This window comes from Drosophila tropicalis, unplaced genomic scaffold, assembly GCF_018151085.1.
Source record: "Drosophila tropicalis isolate 14030-0801.00 unplaced genomic scaffold, ASM1815108v1 contig_878, whole genome shotgun sequence".
Lineage (NCBI taxonomy): Eukaryota > Metazoa > Arthropoda > Insecta > Diptera > Drosophilidae > Drosophila > Drosophila tropicalis.
The window spans coordinates 17,545,670-17,562,395 of NW_027173374.1; the positions used below are offsets into that span (position 1 = coordinate 17,545,670).

The following is a 16,726-nucleotide window of genomic DNA, read 5'->3' on the forward strand; positions in this document are numbered from 1 at the left end:
TGTGTGGGTCGTGCAGTGGCGTGATGATAATCACTCTAAGCCACAGAATATTGTTAACGTGAAACAAAAAAGTTGCGCCGGCGCAAGGAAAATCCTGTAAATGTGTGTTTAACCACAAAAGCGGCGGGATCCGGTGAGCGCCTAGGAATACCACCCTCTCGTTAGCCTACAAGAGAAAGAGTTGAGCTCTGCGGGCATATCCGTATACTATACTGTTTCTCGTTCACATAAACAAGGTTGACGCCTACAAAAAATCGGGCGAAACCAAAAATTATAAAATGTAACGCTTGCTTAGCAAATAAGCGTGTGAGCTTGTGTGAATGTGAGTGTAAATGCCAGATGCCGTTTTCTTGGTCTTTGGTTTGCTGACCGTCATCATCAATGTGAACCACATGTGAACTAACGCCCCCTATAATGAGGGAAACGGATCTAAAAATCCGGGCTAATCTCCATTGGATACTGCAGCTGAAGCAAGCACTAGGTAAATAAAATTCATAAAAGTTAATAGTTGTTTATAAATATAGACGGACATTCATTTGTACCTTCCTATGCCAAAAACATTTGAAAACCGCGAATGTCAGCGTTTCAAAAAATTCCATACATACTGAAGGTATCTATTTAAAACTAACCGAAATGAGCAAACGACATCCTATGACATGAAACCAGCATGACGAGCAACGAACCCATCGTGGCACAAATGTTGCACACGGTTCTTGTGACAAGCCAAGTGGCTATTCACATACATAAGTATGTACGTACTATTTCCATTTTATAATTGTATATAACATACATATGTATACAGCTATATGAAATGTACTTGTGCTTTCAAGCTATGGCAGACCAACAGAGCCCATTTAGACCCGAGAAATAAAAAAATTGATGTATGTACTTTTGTATGTAAAACATTTGCATACACACAAGTGTATATACATACATATGTACATACATATGTATACTTTCAAGACTGGGTCCCTCGACATTATACAGCGATCGTTGAGTTGAAGCCTTATCAGTTTGCCCCTACATAACAACAGCACATTATAGAAGTTGGAAAAATAATACTTATCGATGCCTCGAGTCAAAAGAATTTCAAAACAAAAGAAATTAATGTAATGAAGTCTACAATGTTTGTACATGTATGTAAACATATATGTTTGTATGTATGTTAGTGTGGTAGGGTGGGGTGTAAAATGGGATTTTCGCTGTTGGAGAATTGTTTTCTGATTTTTTAGATATTCAACTTTTAAGAACATTTTCTGCAGACACTAAAACTTTTGGATTTATCCGGTTTGTAAGGTTAAATAGCTTCCAAAGCAAAAGGTAGTTTTCTCAGTTTCACTGTTACATCTTTGAATTTAATTAAGAATTTAAATTTAAACCATTTTTCTATTACAAATTAAGGTAATAAAATAACCGTTCCAAAATAATACCAGAAGTTAGTTAGAAATTTAACTAAAAGGTAATAAGATAATTATCTTATATTGCAAAATTATAATTTTTCCCGAATAATAAACTTGTATCCTGTGTATCCGATGTAAATAAAAATAGTACAGATATGCACGGAAAATCAGGACGTATTTACATACTACTAATTCATGAAGCAAATTGAATTTCCATGTTCTTTGTGGTGCTTTGGTGTCGTTCTGCAAATAATACGAACTAGAACATTTGTTCAATGTCCCCAAACTTCAAATACACGCAGGTTGAACACGTGCAGTGATCGCATCTCATGTCTGTGTAAGATTTCCGACAAACATAGGAACAGACCAAGATGAGAAACCCGCGACAACCAATACCGCAAAACGTTTAAATTGTAGTATAAAAGGAATCCCGAAAGAAAAACAAAGAATAAAAGACAAACAGAACAACAATCAGAAAAGACAAAACAAGATACATAAATACATATATATTTGTATGTATGTTCAAGTACATATGTATGTATACGAATGCCTTTGGCATTGGCTATCGGAGTGCGCCAATATCTATGAAAAAACCGCACCTACTACTCTACTTCATATTAGCCTGTTTGCCTATCCATGCATGTACGCACATCCGTACTCAAGTTCAACCCACGTAATGTTGTTTTTCGCGCGTGTCCATAGTCTATGGAGTACCTGTTGATATGATGTTATTCTACCTGTTCTTAATGTGTTTGTCAGGATATACTCCGACCCCGATCCCTGCCGACCCAGACACAGACTAGACACAGTCATGGACTTGCAAGTTTAATTGCCTGTCCTCCCTTTTCGCTGCCAAATAGCAGTCTGCACATTATTGTTTTGTTTCCTGCATAAAAATTAACGAGGATAAGGTCTTCATTCATAAGACATAGTCCCGATTGTGGGAATACCAAATTGCTGACTCAGTTATAAACATTTTGTGAATGAATTGCTCTGAATGTATTTCTTGCTTTTTAACTGGTTTTTAATTAGGAAAATTTTTAAAATACATACATGCATAAATAGTATTTCAGCAGTTTAAATTTTTGATTGTAAAAAAACTGCATAATATCTGCAAATTTTCATAAATTACCTTAAAGGAGGAAATAAAGAAAACTAGCGCCAGTTACGTATGCATACGCATGTATGTATGTACATATGTATAAGCACATTAGTAGTTAAAAACAAAAAAACAAAAACAAATACAAAGAAGATTTAAAAATTATATAACCCAAGAATGAATACCCAATATTTTTTCTAGACAATATTAGTGTATACAAATTTATTAGGATGTTGTTGTAGATATTGTTTGTTTGGTTTAGGCTTAAGGATAATAATTGCCAGTTGGTCCTGTCGGCGCGTGTTGTCATTTTTCGGCGATCTTCATCAAAACAAATAAAACGTTTACCTGGTCAAGTATCCTGTGAGAACCCGCTCTACCTGCATCGACCGTAATTGCTGTGGTTGTCTGATTAGAATGGTTTTGATCATGGCTTTTTGACAGTTTTTCTAATTTATAAAGCCTATTTAAATAGATTCAAGTGTTGGTGCTGTTTACCTTTACTGTGGGAAAAAACAATTTATGAATATAAATGTGTTGGAAATATGTGTTAAAGGAATATTGCCTAAAAATGTTCCCGTTTGTTGATGTAAGGACTTCAAAATGTTTATTCAGATTTTCTTTTGCATGTGATTCATTAAATTAACAATAATTATTTACGAAACCAATGTGTCTCGAAATTGTTAACCACTAAAAAAGAATTAAATGATGTGTTAAAGACATAAAATAGTTCGTAGAGTGATTTAATGGGTTTTGATAAGAAGAAATACATGAACCTACTTAAAAATCGCTTAGACCACAGGGCACTTGACTTGGACCAGATTTTTTCCCGTTTTTTTATTGAACTTCCTACCACATAACAGTACTGATAATTGCCCCACCAACGAGGCAAACGATTGGTATCAAGAAATTATTTGAAGTGCGAAATAGAGATTTTAGTGGTATTGGATTACTAGGATAATAATTTATGCATTGTGTGCTCAAACTATTAAACGCGCATAAATATATCAGTGTGGGCAATGGATGATATGTGAGACACTTGTTAGACAAAGCAGTTTGGAGCAACCCATAAATATGTCAAGATCAAAAAAGTGTGAGTTGAGTTGAGCCGGGTTGAGTCTCGTGGGATGTAAAAGTATGTACAATGTTTATACGTAAATGTATACATACATTGTAAAGCGTAAACGTATGAAACGTTTGTGGGTATAAAAAACTTCTACAATTGTATGTTATTTTCGCTATAAACATAAGGCATACGATATTTTCAAGATGTCCACGGCTCTCATGGAATAGAGTTCTTTATGCGGCTCATTGGCAATCGCAATTGATGTGTGAAACACAGCGTTTACCCTCTAGCCTGTCCGTATATATTTATCCTTCTGAGACTGGAGCTGCTTTTAGTGGAATGCAATAAATCACATTATTAACATGTATTCATGGCTCATTGACAATTTATGGGGATGGCCCAGAGAATTTGTTTGTTGACATTCTTTCGTTTAAAACTAACCACACAAAGGACTAAAATGTACTAACCCAAAGAGCAACCTGTTCTGGGTGTTTAGGTGATTATATGTACATACTGACACATATCGGGACCCCTTTTTTTTATCTGGGGTTGTTTCATGTATTTGCATTTGTGCTCAAAAACTTATCAAAACTAACTTAGCAGAACAATGGCTCTTGGCAAGTGAACCCAGTCAACTTAATTGTGGGAACTCGGCCTGAGCTTGAATGTCACACATATACAAAATGTGTAATTTCTAATATACCCAAATCGTGTTGTAAAAGAGTATTTTTTTGTAATTAACAATAAAAATAATAATAGAAAACAAATTTGAATTAACCCTAGAACGTATAAGTTTTCAGAATTATCCATTTTTTCAGGTTCTTCTAATGCATGATTTCACCGCGTGATTATGACGTCCATGCAAGTTTTCTGCTTAGCATTTAAATAAATTTCAAGGTTAAAGTTCCATATAAATCACAGACACATGTAACCTACGAACCCGTGTATTGAAAAATGTAATAACATTTTGTCGTCACATACATATGTATGTATGTATGTACACTAAACAGACATACATACATTTATATGTACATACATATACGTATGTATGTACATATGTACATTATATGAATGTATGTATGTACATACATACATACATACATATATAAATTTGTTTTGAATAAAAAAATTGAAAATTTGTTAATGAGGCCGAACATGAAGAAATGAATACATATGTATATAGAGTAAACACAAATCTTCGACGTATGATTTGTGTCTGACCAATTTCAGTTCATCTTCTAGACTGGCCTTATCAGTTTTAATTTTTTTTCTTTTTAATTTTTTAAATATACATATATATTTTTAAAATGCCCGCAAAGGTTAAATGCGAGCCTCCTACTTATATTCATATGTACATGCTACATACATATATGTACATATTTACGTAGGTATAGGAAAATACTTACTTACATTAGCAATGATCAGAAGACCGATCCACTTGAGAGAACGTCGCCAACTTTTCCAATTGAACATCGATCGTAAAATTATACTTAAAATGTCTAAACACATCGTTGGAGCCGTCTATTCAAAAACTATAAAAATCACATAAAATTTTTACCAAATATTTCCCATTTTACGACTCTGTTTCTTGGTCCCCATGTCCTGGTTCAAATATAATAATATTTTAATCAGCGGAATAACTAATGAAAGAACCTCAAGTGCATATGTATGTTACAGACAAATTTTTATTATTCCACTTTAATATATTTTTTGGCTCGACGTCTAGGGAATTTGCGAACCAAGTCGCATTTTTAGTAAAAACCTTTCCAAAGTCTTTTTCATTTTCTCACAGCCTGCCCGTAGTCACTTGAAGCAGGTCCTGTTACTTTCTTTCTGAAATTCAATATGCGTCTCATTTAAATGTTCATGATTTCATCTAAATAGGCATGAACATACCACTCCTACTCCTTTATTATACGCATGTTATTTTTAAAATTTCTATTTCATTTAGCAAGTTCTGATTTATAACCATAGAAAATTGTTGCACAGAAAATCATTTACTAAATAAAATAAATGGACTGGCTGTAAAATTCTATTTTGACAATAAAAAACATTTTGAGCTCCCTATTCCTTTTAATAATATAGACACTGCTCTTTAAAACAGAGAAAGGACAACGAAATTTGTTAAATATATTACATAAATTGGGGATAATGTAAATTAAACTTAATAACTTAATAACTTAACTTTTCGCTTTGTAAACATTTAACTTCTTGCACTCTGAATTTAACACATCTAGAAGCTTGTAATATATTTATGTATATTTATTTAAATAGCCTTGACTGAATATATGTACATATGTATATTTGTTGCGTTTCTTAGTTAATGATCGCTGAGAAGTTTAAAATGCTTATACTTTACTTATTTGTTGATCATTTTTGCCGTCGTATGGCAGCACCAATCCCAAGACATGGCCTTTGTATGTCGAGTCTGCCCCTCCTTTCATACGCCATGTAGGCCCAGTTGCTACTGTGCTGTAGTTAGAGAAAACTGCGCCTAGATATAAAAGCCATTTTATTTTTAATTTCTTCAACAAACAGATACACATTAAATGTTTTCTACTTTTCAAAAAGATGCCAAATTAGTTTCCTATTATATTCAGAATAAATACAGTTTTTTTTTTTTGTTGTTAAGTATCAGCATTACAATAGCGCCCACAGAATGTGTTGGCTCGATCTTGATTCGGCCCTGGTATATGTATTGTATAGGAGGCGTAGCTAAAAATTGTCGTTGTTTTGTACTGTCGTTGGTGTAGCATTTGAGTAAGCGAGAGGACAAATGTCTGATAGTCAACCGAAAATGTATGTGTGCGATAAGGTCCGCACCGCAAGCCCCCAAAGCCGCACCAAAGTTGTCGACGCAGACAAGTAGCAGAGCAGGAAGAGAGGCTGCCCCCATAAAAAGAGAGAGAGTGAAAGAAATAAAGAGAGTCTTGGGGACCTCAACTGGCGTTAGAAGCTCACAAATGTAGCGGCATGTGGAGCAAAATGAATGGAGCAACAAAGATGAGAGATGCTGAGTGGATTTAGCTTTTGTTCTGCTTATTCGTATTTGAATTTCTAAAAAAAAAAACAATTTTTATTGATTTTTTTCATTGCGTTTCGAAATTAAGCGCATGTTGCTGGGTTGAGCTGAGCTCAGTTTGTCTGAAAATCGCGTCGGACACGGACACATTTGTTTGACTTGGTCTCAGTGCGCTTGCGATCACGGAATAAAATCTTTAAAATAAAAATATGACCAAAACGGGTAAACCGAATAAAGATAGGAATGTGGGAGTGTCGGCGACTAGCAGTTTATTAAACAGTGCAGCAAACATGAAAATAAACAAGGCTCTGGCCAATACCAAAACGCAGCAGCAGACCAAAAAAGGACGATCAACAACAACAACCGCTGCTCCAGCAACAACAACATGTGCATCGGTGCCTCTAACAGGATCAAATGTCGAGGGCAGCGATGACGAAAAAGAGATGGCAACAGAGGTAGGTGTAGGTGCCGAATCCAAAACCGAAACCAAGACCGAGGCTGAGGCAGCAGCAGCGACGCTGACTTCGCAGTCAACGCTTGCCACAGCGAATTTATCGTCATTTGAGTCCGCGCGCTTACAGGCTCACACTTCAGTTGTCAGCGAAGCACCAAAGCAAACGGTTGCCACGATCGCGTCAGTGTCACCAAACGAATCGACAGTCATAACAACGGCAGTAATTTCATCTGCAACAACAATCGTCAGTGTACCCGCGACAGCAGTAGATGTTAATGTGATAAATGATAATCAAGGAGAACAACAGCAACAAGTTACTGAGAACGCCAGTGAAAGTGTTGATAACAAAATCAAAGTGATCAACTATGCCCATCAGCATCAACACGAACAGCAAGTTTATGAACACACTAATTGGCTAACGGCGTACGATTTGACAAACAATTCTTCGAATCCTGGAGACAAAGCCGAGTTCTACGCCTTGGCTCCACAGCACTATTTGGCCCACTTGCCGTATCATACCCACCCGCACAGCCATCCCCATCATTACGATCCTCATCAAAATCTCAATAGTGTCGTAAACACGGATTCAATGCGTAATAATTTTGCCTTATATAGTGTGTATGGAAGCGGTGGGGGCACTCCCGATCATTTGCAGCAACATGTTGTTGCACTCAATGCTGCTGCAACGGCAGCGGCGGCTGCAACGTCAGCATCATCATCTCTGACCCATGGCACATCGAATATTGATGAGGTCATCCAAGATACTCTAAAAGATGAATGCTTCGATGATGCCCACAGTACTAGTTTCCACATGCTGACACCCGTCTCCGACCTGCAAAACCTCAAAGACCCGAATTCAGCTATTTACGCACTAAGTCACGAGCAACTGTTGCAGCAGCATCACCAGCAACAGCAGCTACATCTTCAACATCATCAGCCGCATCATCACCAGATCAGCAGTAATAACAATAATTCCGCTAGTTCAGTGGGCGGCGACTCGCCCTCGCCCACAAATGCCCTTTCTACTCTTCAAAGTTTCACCCAGTTAAACGGTGCAGGACATCCCCGAGAAAGTTATGGGAGCATATCGCCCGAGCACAGCAGTTATTTTACAACACCGCTTAGTCCTGTTTTGCAAACCAGGTGAGTTAGCACCTTTACATTTTAAATAAAGTATGAGCTCATTATCACGACGGCACCAAATACACATCTTACTACAAGTAAGAATAAGAGCCGCACGTGCCTTTTGATAAAAAACGTTTCTACGCTTGGGCGCAACGCTCCATCAGCACTACTAAATGTCATGATCACCTATCGTCGGTTACTTTTCCAATTCTGATTCATGTATTTATGGTTTTTGGCTTTGTTTTCTATATTATTGCATTCTCGACTTTGATTTTTCCACTTTTCATTGCTTATATTAACCAAATCAGAGTCATCGAAAGTCATAGACTTTGTTCACCTCTGCTCTACTCCGTTTTCATCCCGTTCTTATATATTCAGCAATGGTTATGGGTTTGTTTATTTATATGACATACTCAGGTGGTTTTTGCAACACATGTGTGTATGTTTGTGCCTATGTGCGCATGGCATTTTCTCTGTGGAATGCAGAAATCTGTTCCAATATGTATTTGCTGAGTAGTATGTAGGCGATGGGCCTAGATTAAGGACTGAGTTGAGTTGTAGTCATTTTATTCTATATTTTTTTAAACAAATACCACGGCTTAAAGAAATATGCACATTAAGTAGGTAGAGGAACGTTAACTTAATAACAGATATTTTTGTAATTTTTCCCAATCAATCGAAGCATCAAGACTCTATTTATTTTTTGTTTTGTTAAATTTTAAAAGTTGTGACGTTTTGTCTTCACTCTTGGGTATAACTAAAAAGCTCAGCAAAATTATACTGTCGCACATCTGTAGGAACATTATTGCGGCACTCAAATTTCATAAACAAATAATAAATACTACGAGGGTTATCGTAACAGTTTGTTTGCCGACGAAGCATCGCAATATTTTTCTGCATGTCTTTGGGTTGTTCACTTTTATATGCCTAACATCTATTATCAACAGTTTTTTCACAAAGCTCTGCTTAATATTGTTAAATATTATTATACACCTTAAGATAAGGATCGATTCAAGAAAAACTGTTAGTGCCCTCTTAGTAACTAAAGTCGTTGAATACATACAGACTTTATCGGTTCATAAACTCTATGCAGGCTGCATGCAACACGTGTCCCTATATAAAAAGTAACACGTGCCAAATTAAATAAACAAAAAGGTAGAAAAGGGGCGTGACCCGCATTTGACGTAAGTCAAAAATATACTAGTCACCTCAGAAAACATAACAGTTTAAAACTTAAAATAAATGCAATTCTCGCGCATTTTTCTATGTTGTTTTGGGTATTCAATTGCAACTCTACTCCAACAATATTCAACTTAAGCCATTGAGGATGATGGGTGTAATTCAAATCTACTCAGTGACATAGAAAACGTAAACGAAACTGAACCTAAATCGAAACGCAAACAGCTTGAAAGGCATCAACGTTTCAGGGTAGCCGCTGCTGACTAAGCAGGTGAGACGGTTTGGATTCGGGTGGGTGACACTTTTTCACTCCCGCCCTCTCTGGACCCGCACAATTCTTATACACCCATCTCCCGACTCCAGTTAAACCGCCAGGTTTGCTAGGCTTTTAGTGTTGTTTTAATTGGAAACGTGTTTTGCATATATGAAAATAGGCATGAAGACAAAAAATGTATAAAAAAGTAAACATTTCAAGTTCAACAAATGCATTTTGAAAAAGAAAAATAATTTGTAGATAAATATAGGGAACTGTAAATAGAGACGCAGACTTTCCTTGGCTATTTGGAATTGACGGAAATGTTGGAGAGAAATGATATGCATCTGCATCTTTGGGTGTATGTGACTTTTCGGTCAGTTTCGTGTTCAGAAACCAGAAGAAGATATCAGACAGCTTCAAGCTCACATACTCGTACTCTGCCATAAGAACACAAGAAACAAGAAGTGAAGAAGCGAAATACTCACCTGCAACAAACAACAACAACTCAAGCGCCGATAAAATAATATCATGTATTCACACTTCCTATATACCAAGCATAGCTTTCTAGCTTGAGCATCTGCCATGATTTGTCATGGTCTATAATTGTTGTTGTTAATATCAGTGAGCGTGAGCAAAGCACTGAATTTTGTTTATTTCAAATTAGGTAAAAATTTATATGCAAATTGTATGGATCTTCAATATTATGTGTGCGTATGTGTATGAACGAATTAAAGTATGTACATATTGCTGTTCCGTGGCCCAAACGAGTATGCCATCTCATTTCTCTTTGTAATATTTTGTATCTTATGTTCTGTGTGCATCTCTTTGGATAGATCTTGGTTGTCATTTCCCACTGACCGCAGCGACGCAAGTGCAACTGCAACAGCACAACGTCAAAACTGAAAAACGGCATTGGCAAATAAACCCGACACAATTCATTATGCGAACGCGCGCGCCCCGTTTCGGTTGTTGTTTCTTTCTCGTCTTCCTCGACTTTTAAACTTGTGTGCTAAAAAAATTAAATTAAATCTGAACAAAAAGTGTGCGTGTTTTTTTCTTGGTGGATCCTAAGCATTTTTGAGCCTTGAATTGAATGAAACGCAGAAAGGGTTGTAAAAGACAATCTACGTGTTTTTTTTTCTGCAATTATTGAATTTTGATCTCAATAATTTCTTGCTTTTATCGTCAATGCAAATTTCTTTTTGTGGTCGCTATTCAAAGTTAATATCTTTAAAATATAACTATATATTTGCATATGTCCATATGCAGCCAATGTATGTGTATGTGTGAGTGTGTGTATTGAGTGCCTTAGGCTGTCAAGGCATAGCATTTTATTTAATTGCAACCGTAACCCTTCAATAGTTAATTTTGATATACCAAGATAAGAGGTTCATATGGACTTTCCAAAAATTGGAAAATATATCAGCTTCGGCTACCGGCATCTAGAAAAATACGAAATGGAATACATAAACTATAATAATTTTTATCAACTAAAACAATAATCTCTCTCATAATACAAAGAATATTAAAGAACTGATCATATGGTTGTGCACAGACAAAGGCGGCTGTCTATTTATCTTTACTGAATCGAGATATGCCCACGTGTTTGTATGCCAGAGAGTAATCTCCAAGTTATTCAGATATATAAACCTCCATGATTTTCATGAATTTAGCCATTGAATTTTGTAACATTCATAGTTATCACAAATCTTAATTCAACCATTTTATTTAATTATAAGATTTAGCATTTGATCAAAGGAGTAGAACGTAGCACATTTTTCCTTCTCGTATTTTGAAAATTGTGACGTTAGTCTGAAAAGAAAAAGATAATTTGATAAATAACAATTCACAACTTTCTCATAGACATAGACTTGTTTTAGACGCATACATTGGCAGTCTTTTGTATTTCGTATACATGTACAAAAGCCAAAAACAATCCTTTAACCGTTGTTCACTTTTCCACTGATGTGAGCCACAGAAACAAAAAATAGAAAAGAGAAACGCATCCAAAGCTACCCAAAAATTAAAAATCGTCTTCAAACTGTAAATTCATATCGTTCAATTTAATAATAAAGAAAATCTAAAATGTTTTTCTCGAATTATAATAATATGTACTTAAAAAACTATTGCTATAGGTAATAATCCTTTTGTGTTTGCATAGTTGAGTTGTCAATTAATTTCCTTTTCCTTAACAGTTCTGTCTATGCGGGGCCTTTGCTTACCTCGACTGCTAATGGAATGCAGTACGGTATGCCTTTGCCTTCTCCCACCCACAACCATGTACATCTTCATCAGCAACCTCATCAACACCACAATTCAACTAGCAGTAGTCCTGGCCCCGGTTCTGGTCCACTGGGTGCACTTCATGCTAGTTCCTCTCCCAACCACAGTCATGTGCATCTTCAACAGCAATCGCAACAGGACCAGCCAAACAATTCCACAAGTAGTAGTCCGGGGCCTGGTTCTGGTCCACTTGTTGGAGTTAATGGAGGGAGTGGTGGAGGTGTTCTGCCTGCCTACGCTTCGCTGGCAAATTACCGCGGACATGTAAGTCGTAGGATTGAGCATTTCGATCCTGGACGATCTTCTAAATGTTGAAGCTTGTGGTTTTTTCTTTTAGAACGATGCATGGGCGAATCATTACGAACCAATTGGTTACGCATCCTCCAATGCATCTGGCCAGACGCAGTCGTCACATTTAGGCACTGGAGTTATTCGCAATGGACGGGCTATAAGTGCAGCAAATACAGCAGCAGCGATCGCAGCAAACGACGGAGCAGCCTCAAGCAATGTCGGAGTAGATCCATCACGTTACCTAACAGCGTCTGCATCTCTAACTGCATGTAAGTATTCCTACATTTCTTCAGTTAATATTTGCCCGCCACATTTCTCTGTCACTGGGCTACAACCGAAAATAGTTTCAGAGTCTAGACAAAATTTCACACTTTCGGTTACTACCACTATTTGCCGAGTCTGTATAAACCAAAAAGAAACAGAATCTGCAGTCGCTACCAAATAAATGCAGATGTAGGCAAATGTTGAAAAAAGGGATAATATTTAAATTTCAAAAATACTTAAAAGAATGAAATACAACTTCCTATGGAGCTATGTACATAAAAATGTCAAAAAGATTAGAATGTTTGAAATTTTTATGGTTTTACTTGCATTTCAAAATTATTTAAAATATTCTTTTACTGCAACAGGTAGTATTTGTGACTTGTATTATTTTACTTTTATACAACGTACACATTCTTGGCAATGAGGTATAATAAATTCAATTAATTTATTAATAAACACAATAAATGCATAACATATACTTTGTAATGGAATAAAAGAAACACGAAGCAACAATAAATCAATTGTATATGTAATAAAGCACTATGGCAAAAACAAATCCCTATCACACATACATACACACAAACATACGACACAATATAGGTATATGTATGTATATGAAACTTATTATAACTTGACATTTTTAAACAAAACCAATGATGAAAAATACACATTTCTTCGATTTTTCCATATACCTTTCCGAAATATTTGAAGCATTTTTCGATGCCGATTTGTTCACTGAGGGGCGAGAATGTGTCAATTGTGGTGCGATTTCAACCCCATTATGGCGACGCGATAACACAGGACACTATTTATGCAATGCCTGCGGCTTGTATATGAAAATGAACGGCATGAATCGACCCTTAATTAAACAGCCTAGAAGATTGGTAAATGTCAATAAAACAAACAAAACAACAACAATTATTACTAACAATTAGCTTTTGTGTGGAACAAAATTTTTGAACAAGCAGAGAATTCTTTGTCTTTAAATGGGTTAAACTTGTAGAAATCCGCCTCCGACTCCGCCAGCCAGCCAGACTACAGTTGTGTGCAACGTTCTCGCTTCTTTCTTTGAACAAAGCCCCTTTTAAAAAATAATTATGTCTAATGCAATATATGGACAACAAATTAATTGAATTTATTATTTTACCAATTAGTTTAATACGGAAAACAATGATAAAACAAAAACGTAGAACTGAATTCTCAAATCCTTTCTTCTTCATTACAACAATTACAATTACAGTGGCCGCTGAATCAGGCGGGGATTTCTATAAGAACTACTCATTTAATGTGAGTAAGGCCTCCACAAATGCCAACAGCACCAGCATAGCGTCAGCGCCAGCGGCGGCGGCGGCGGCGGCGGCAACAACAAGTACCACAACGCTCGACGAGCAAGTTAGTCGCGCCAATTCGAGACGCTTGGTAGGTCGTCCATTAATTATCGATACGCAAAAACCAACCAATGAATTTTCCTTTTCCCGTCCAAACTTACACAAAAACAATAACACACATACACATCTTTAATGCAAAACTATCCAACATCTAATTAACGAGTCAAATTGAAATAAATTCTTGCATTGCCAAGTGTAATGCTAAAGAAAATAGTAATCATTACTAACAACAACGTATGCTATTCAGACCGGATACATACAATTTGAAACTGATCAAAACAAACTATATTAAATATATTCTCATTCATTAAAACCTCAAGTAGCCTATAGAATATACTAACAGATTCTAATCATAGTTTATTTATTATACAGAAAGGTTGTTCCACATATAAAAACAAAAGCTTCCTAAATTTAAAATATAATTCAAAATTGTAATTATATTTATGTTGCTTTCCGTCTTTAGAATGCGTCTAGGCGAGCCGGCCTCTCTTGTTCCAACTGTTTGACTACCTACACTTCTTTATGGCGACGTAATCCCAGCGGTGAGCCTGTGTGTAACGCCTGCGGTCTCTATTTTAAGCTGCACAACGTTGCGCGGCCCTTGACTATGAAAAAGGACACCATACAGGTGAGACATTCATTATTAATTTGTTGGCTTAACTAAAATTAAAATTGTGTGCCACATTTCTACCGTAGAAACGAAAACGAAAACCCAAGGGTACCAAAAGTGAGAAATCCAAAAAGAAAACTATTGTCTCGCACAGCAACATCGAGACTTCCAATAATAATAATCCATCCTGCCAAAATGCTGGCATTCCTTTGGAAAGTCAAATTATTAATGAGGTTTCCGATGGTAAGTGAAATAAATCGACTATGTCAATAAATAGTAGCATGGCCTAATTTGTGTTGTCTGTTCTCTTTGTTAGAAATGAAATCAATCGCATATATGGCATATACACCGCAACACCCACAACAAAGCCTTGAAAATATCTCATCCCCAGCCAGCTCCCATAGCTCATCATCCTCACAACAACAACAACTTTGCTCGGGCCTTGATATGTCGCCCAACACGTCGACACCAGTGTCAAATAGCATTTATCAGATGCCGTCGCCCACTCATTTACAAAACAACAATAATACATTGTTTAACAACAATAATAACGAAAATACTAATAAATTTCTACAGAAATACCTGCAAGCTCAACCAATGAGCAACAACAATATTTCAGCAGCCGCAGTGGCGGCTGCAGCAGCTATGAGTAACACCATAAAATCCGAGCCTTCAAATGTTGCATTTGCAACAACAGCAACCACAACACTGACAACAGCTTCGACACTTACTCACGATCACAACAACACCATTATCAGCTTGCAAAATCCCTATCACCAACTCGTGGTGGGTCAACCTGTAATGCCACTGTGCAAGTCAGGCGCTTCTCCTTATTTGACTGAAGACGCTCAGGATCAGCAGCAGCAGCAGATTAAATTGGAACAGCAGCAACATGTTGAGGATCTTCTGCTTAATCGCTCTATCTCTTTAGATGAGCAATATGAATTGGCGGCCTATCACCACCAACAAAACCAACATCAGCAGCAACAACTTGCCGTAGCCAGCTATGCAATGCAAGCGGCTGCCCACCAACAACGAAAATTTGGTGTTGATCGTGAGACTGTTGTTAAAATGGAGTAGATCTTGTTTTTGAATATGACATTGGCTCTCTTTCTATAACCTTGACCAAAGATTCTCTTGTTTTAACAAAACGTCTCATAGCTCCAAAGAATTTATAGCATACACCAAGTAGTTGTTCTTCAAGAACTAAATATCACACCCATTTCATTTAATTGTATAAAGAGTTTAAGCGTATAACTGATTTCACATTTTCAACTCGAAATTTTATTGTTATTAAAAGTTATAGATTAATTTTTTAGTTTATTAGCAAATTGGAATACTTTTCCTAAAGTATTCGTCTCTAAAAAATACCATAAATCATCAATTTGTTATCCACTTTGAGATTTCTTTTAATCGAATAATTTTTAGATTTTAAACTATTAGTTATTAAAAAAATAAGAATCCAAAAAGAAATCACAACTTATGCAATTCATATATTAATTTATCTTACGATTTTTTAATTTAAGCATTATTGCCTTTTGAAACATATAATATTCTTAGCAATAAAAAAATTTGTACTTGACATTCTGCCCACCGTTTTGTTTTGAAAACAAAATTCATACATTTTTATTAAATTCCTCCAATAATTCTTGTTTCTAGCCATATGGGCTCGTAATCTTAATACGATCTTAATACAATAATCTTAATACGCAATATATTTATATGACTTACAAAAAGAGACTTATAGGTTTAACCATAATCTGTAATTTACCATTTTACTAAAGCAGTTCTTGTAAATTGCCCAACAAAAATGTTGCAGGGGCAATGGTGCGTATACCTAGCATACGCACGTTCCATGTGAGTAAGAGAGAAACAAATTGTTTTGCCTTTTTCATGGCGGCCAATCAGTTTTCATCTATCTGACAAAATTCTTGTCTAGCCTATCAGTGTGCGCGAATTTTTCCTTTTCATTAATGTTGCATCTCCTTTCAAAAATCAACAATAATTTTATGTGTAGGTCAGATCAGAAAAAACGTTGGATGTAGTCTTGGACAGACCATTCAAGGACCGACTGGACTGCGGCTACTGTGATGTGTCCACCATTCCCTGTTGTAACAGAGACGAAGGTGCATTGTTATTGATTATTGGACTTAGAAGGACAAGCTACGTGCGGAATGCTGCTGCGAATATTCGTTGCGGTACCGTCGACAGGGTAAGTACCCTGTCACCCTATTAAAATCCGCAATGGCGGATCGATTGCTCAATTTGGTTAGGGATATCTTAGTCAAC

The 16,726-nt window shown here is 36.4% G+C and overlaps 1 protein-coding gene across 5 annotated transcripts; it reads left to right on the forward strand.

Moving 5' to 3' along the window:
* The first annotated feature begins 226 nt into the window (after positions 1 to 226).
* On the forward strand, positions 227 to 16,154 carry srp (serpent). 5 transcript variants are annotated; one of them, XM_068302037.1, is made up of 7 exons: positions 227 to 481; positions 11,797 to 12,148; positions 12,222 to 12,444; positions 13,680 to 13,858; positions 14,291 to 14,455; positions 14,524 to 14,680; positions 14,754 to 16,154. In XM_068302037.1, the coding sequence occupies exons 2-7, from the start codon at positions 11,840 to 11,842 to the stop codon at positions 15,515 to 15,517; spliced, it is 1,797 nt and encodes a 598-aa protein (XP_068158138.1). In that variant the 5' UTR covers positions 227 to 481; positions 11,797 to 11,839; the 3' UTR covers positions 15,518 to 16,154. The 5 variants fall into 5 exon arrangements, 4 of the variants coding, with proteins under 4 accessions (XP_068158138.1, XP_068158136.1, XP_068158134.1 ...); XM_068302035.1 differs by lacking the exons at positions 227 to 481; positions 13,680 to 13,858 and adding exons at positions 5,888 to 8,184; positions 13,151 to 13,323; XM_068302033.1 differs by lacking the exon at positions 227 to 481 and adding an exon at positions 5,889 to 8,184.
* The last annotated feature ends 572 nt before the right edge of the window (positions 16,155 to 16,726 follow it).

Coding starts and splice junctions, on each gene's coding strand:
- srp (XM_068302033.1), top strand. CDS start 6,797: ATGACCAAAACGGGTAAACCGAATAAAGATAGGAATGTGGGAGTGTCG. Junction 8,185..11,796: donor AGTCCTGTTTTGCAAACCAG/GTGAGTTAGCAC, acceptor TTTCCTTAACAG/TTCTGTCTATGCGGGGCCTT. Junction 14,456..14,523: donor TGAAAAAGGACACCATACAG/GTGAGACATTCA, acceptor TTTCTACCGTAG/AAACGAAAACGAAAACCCAA.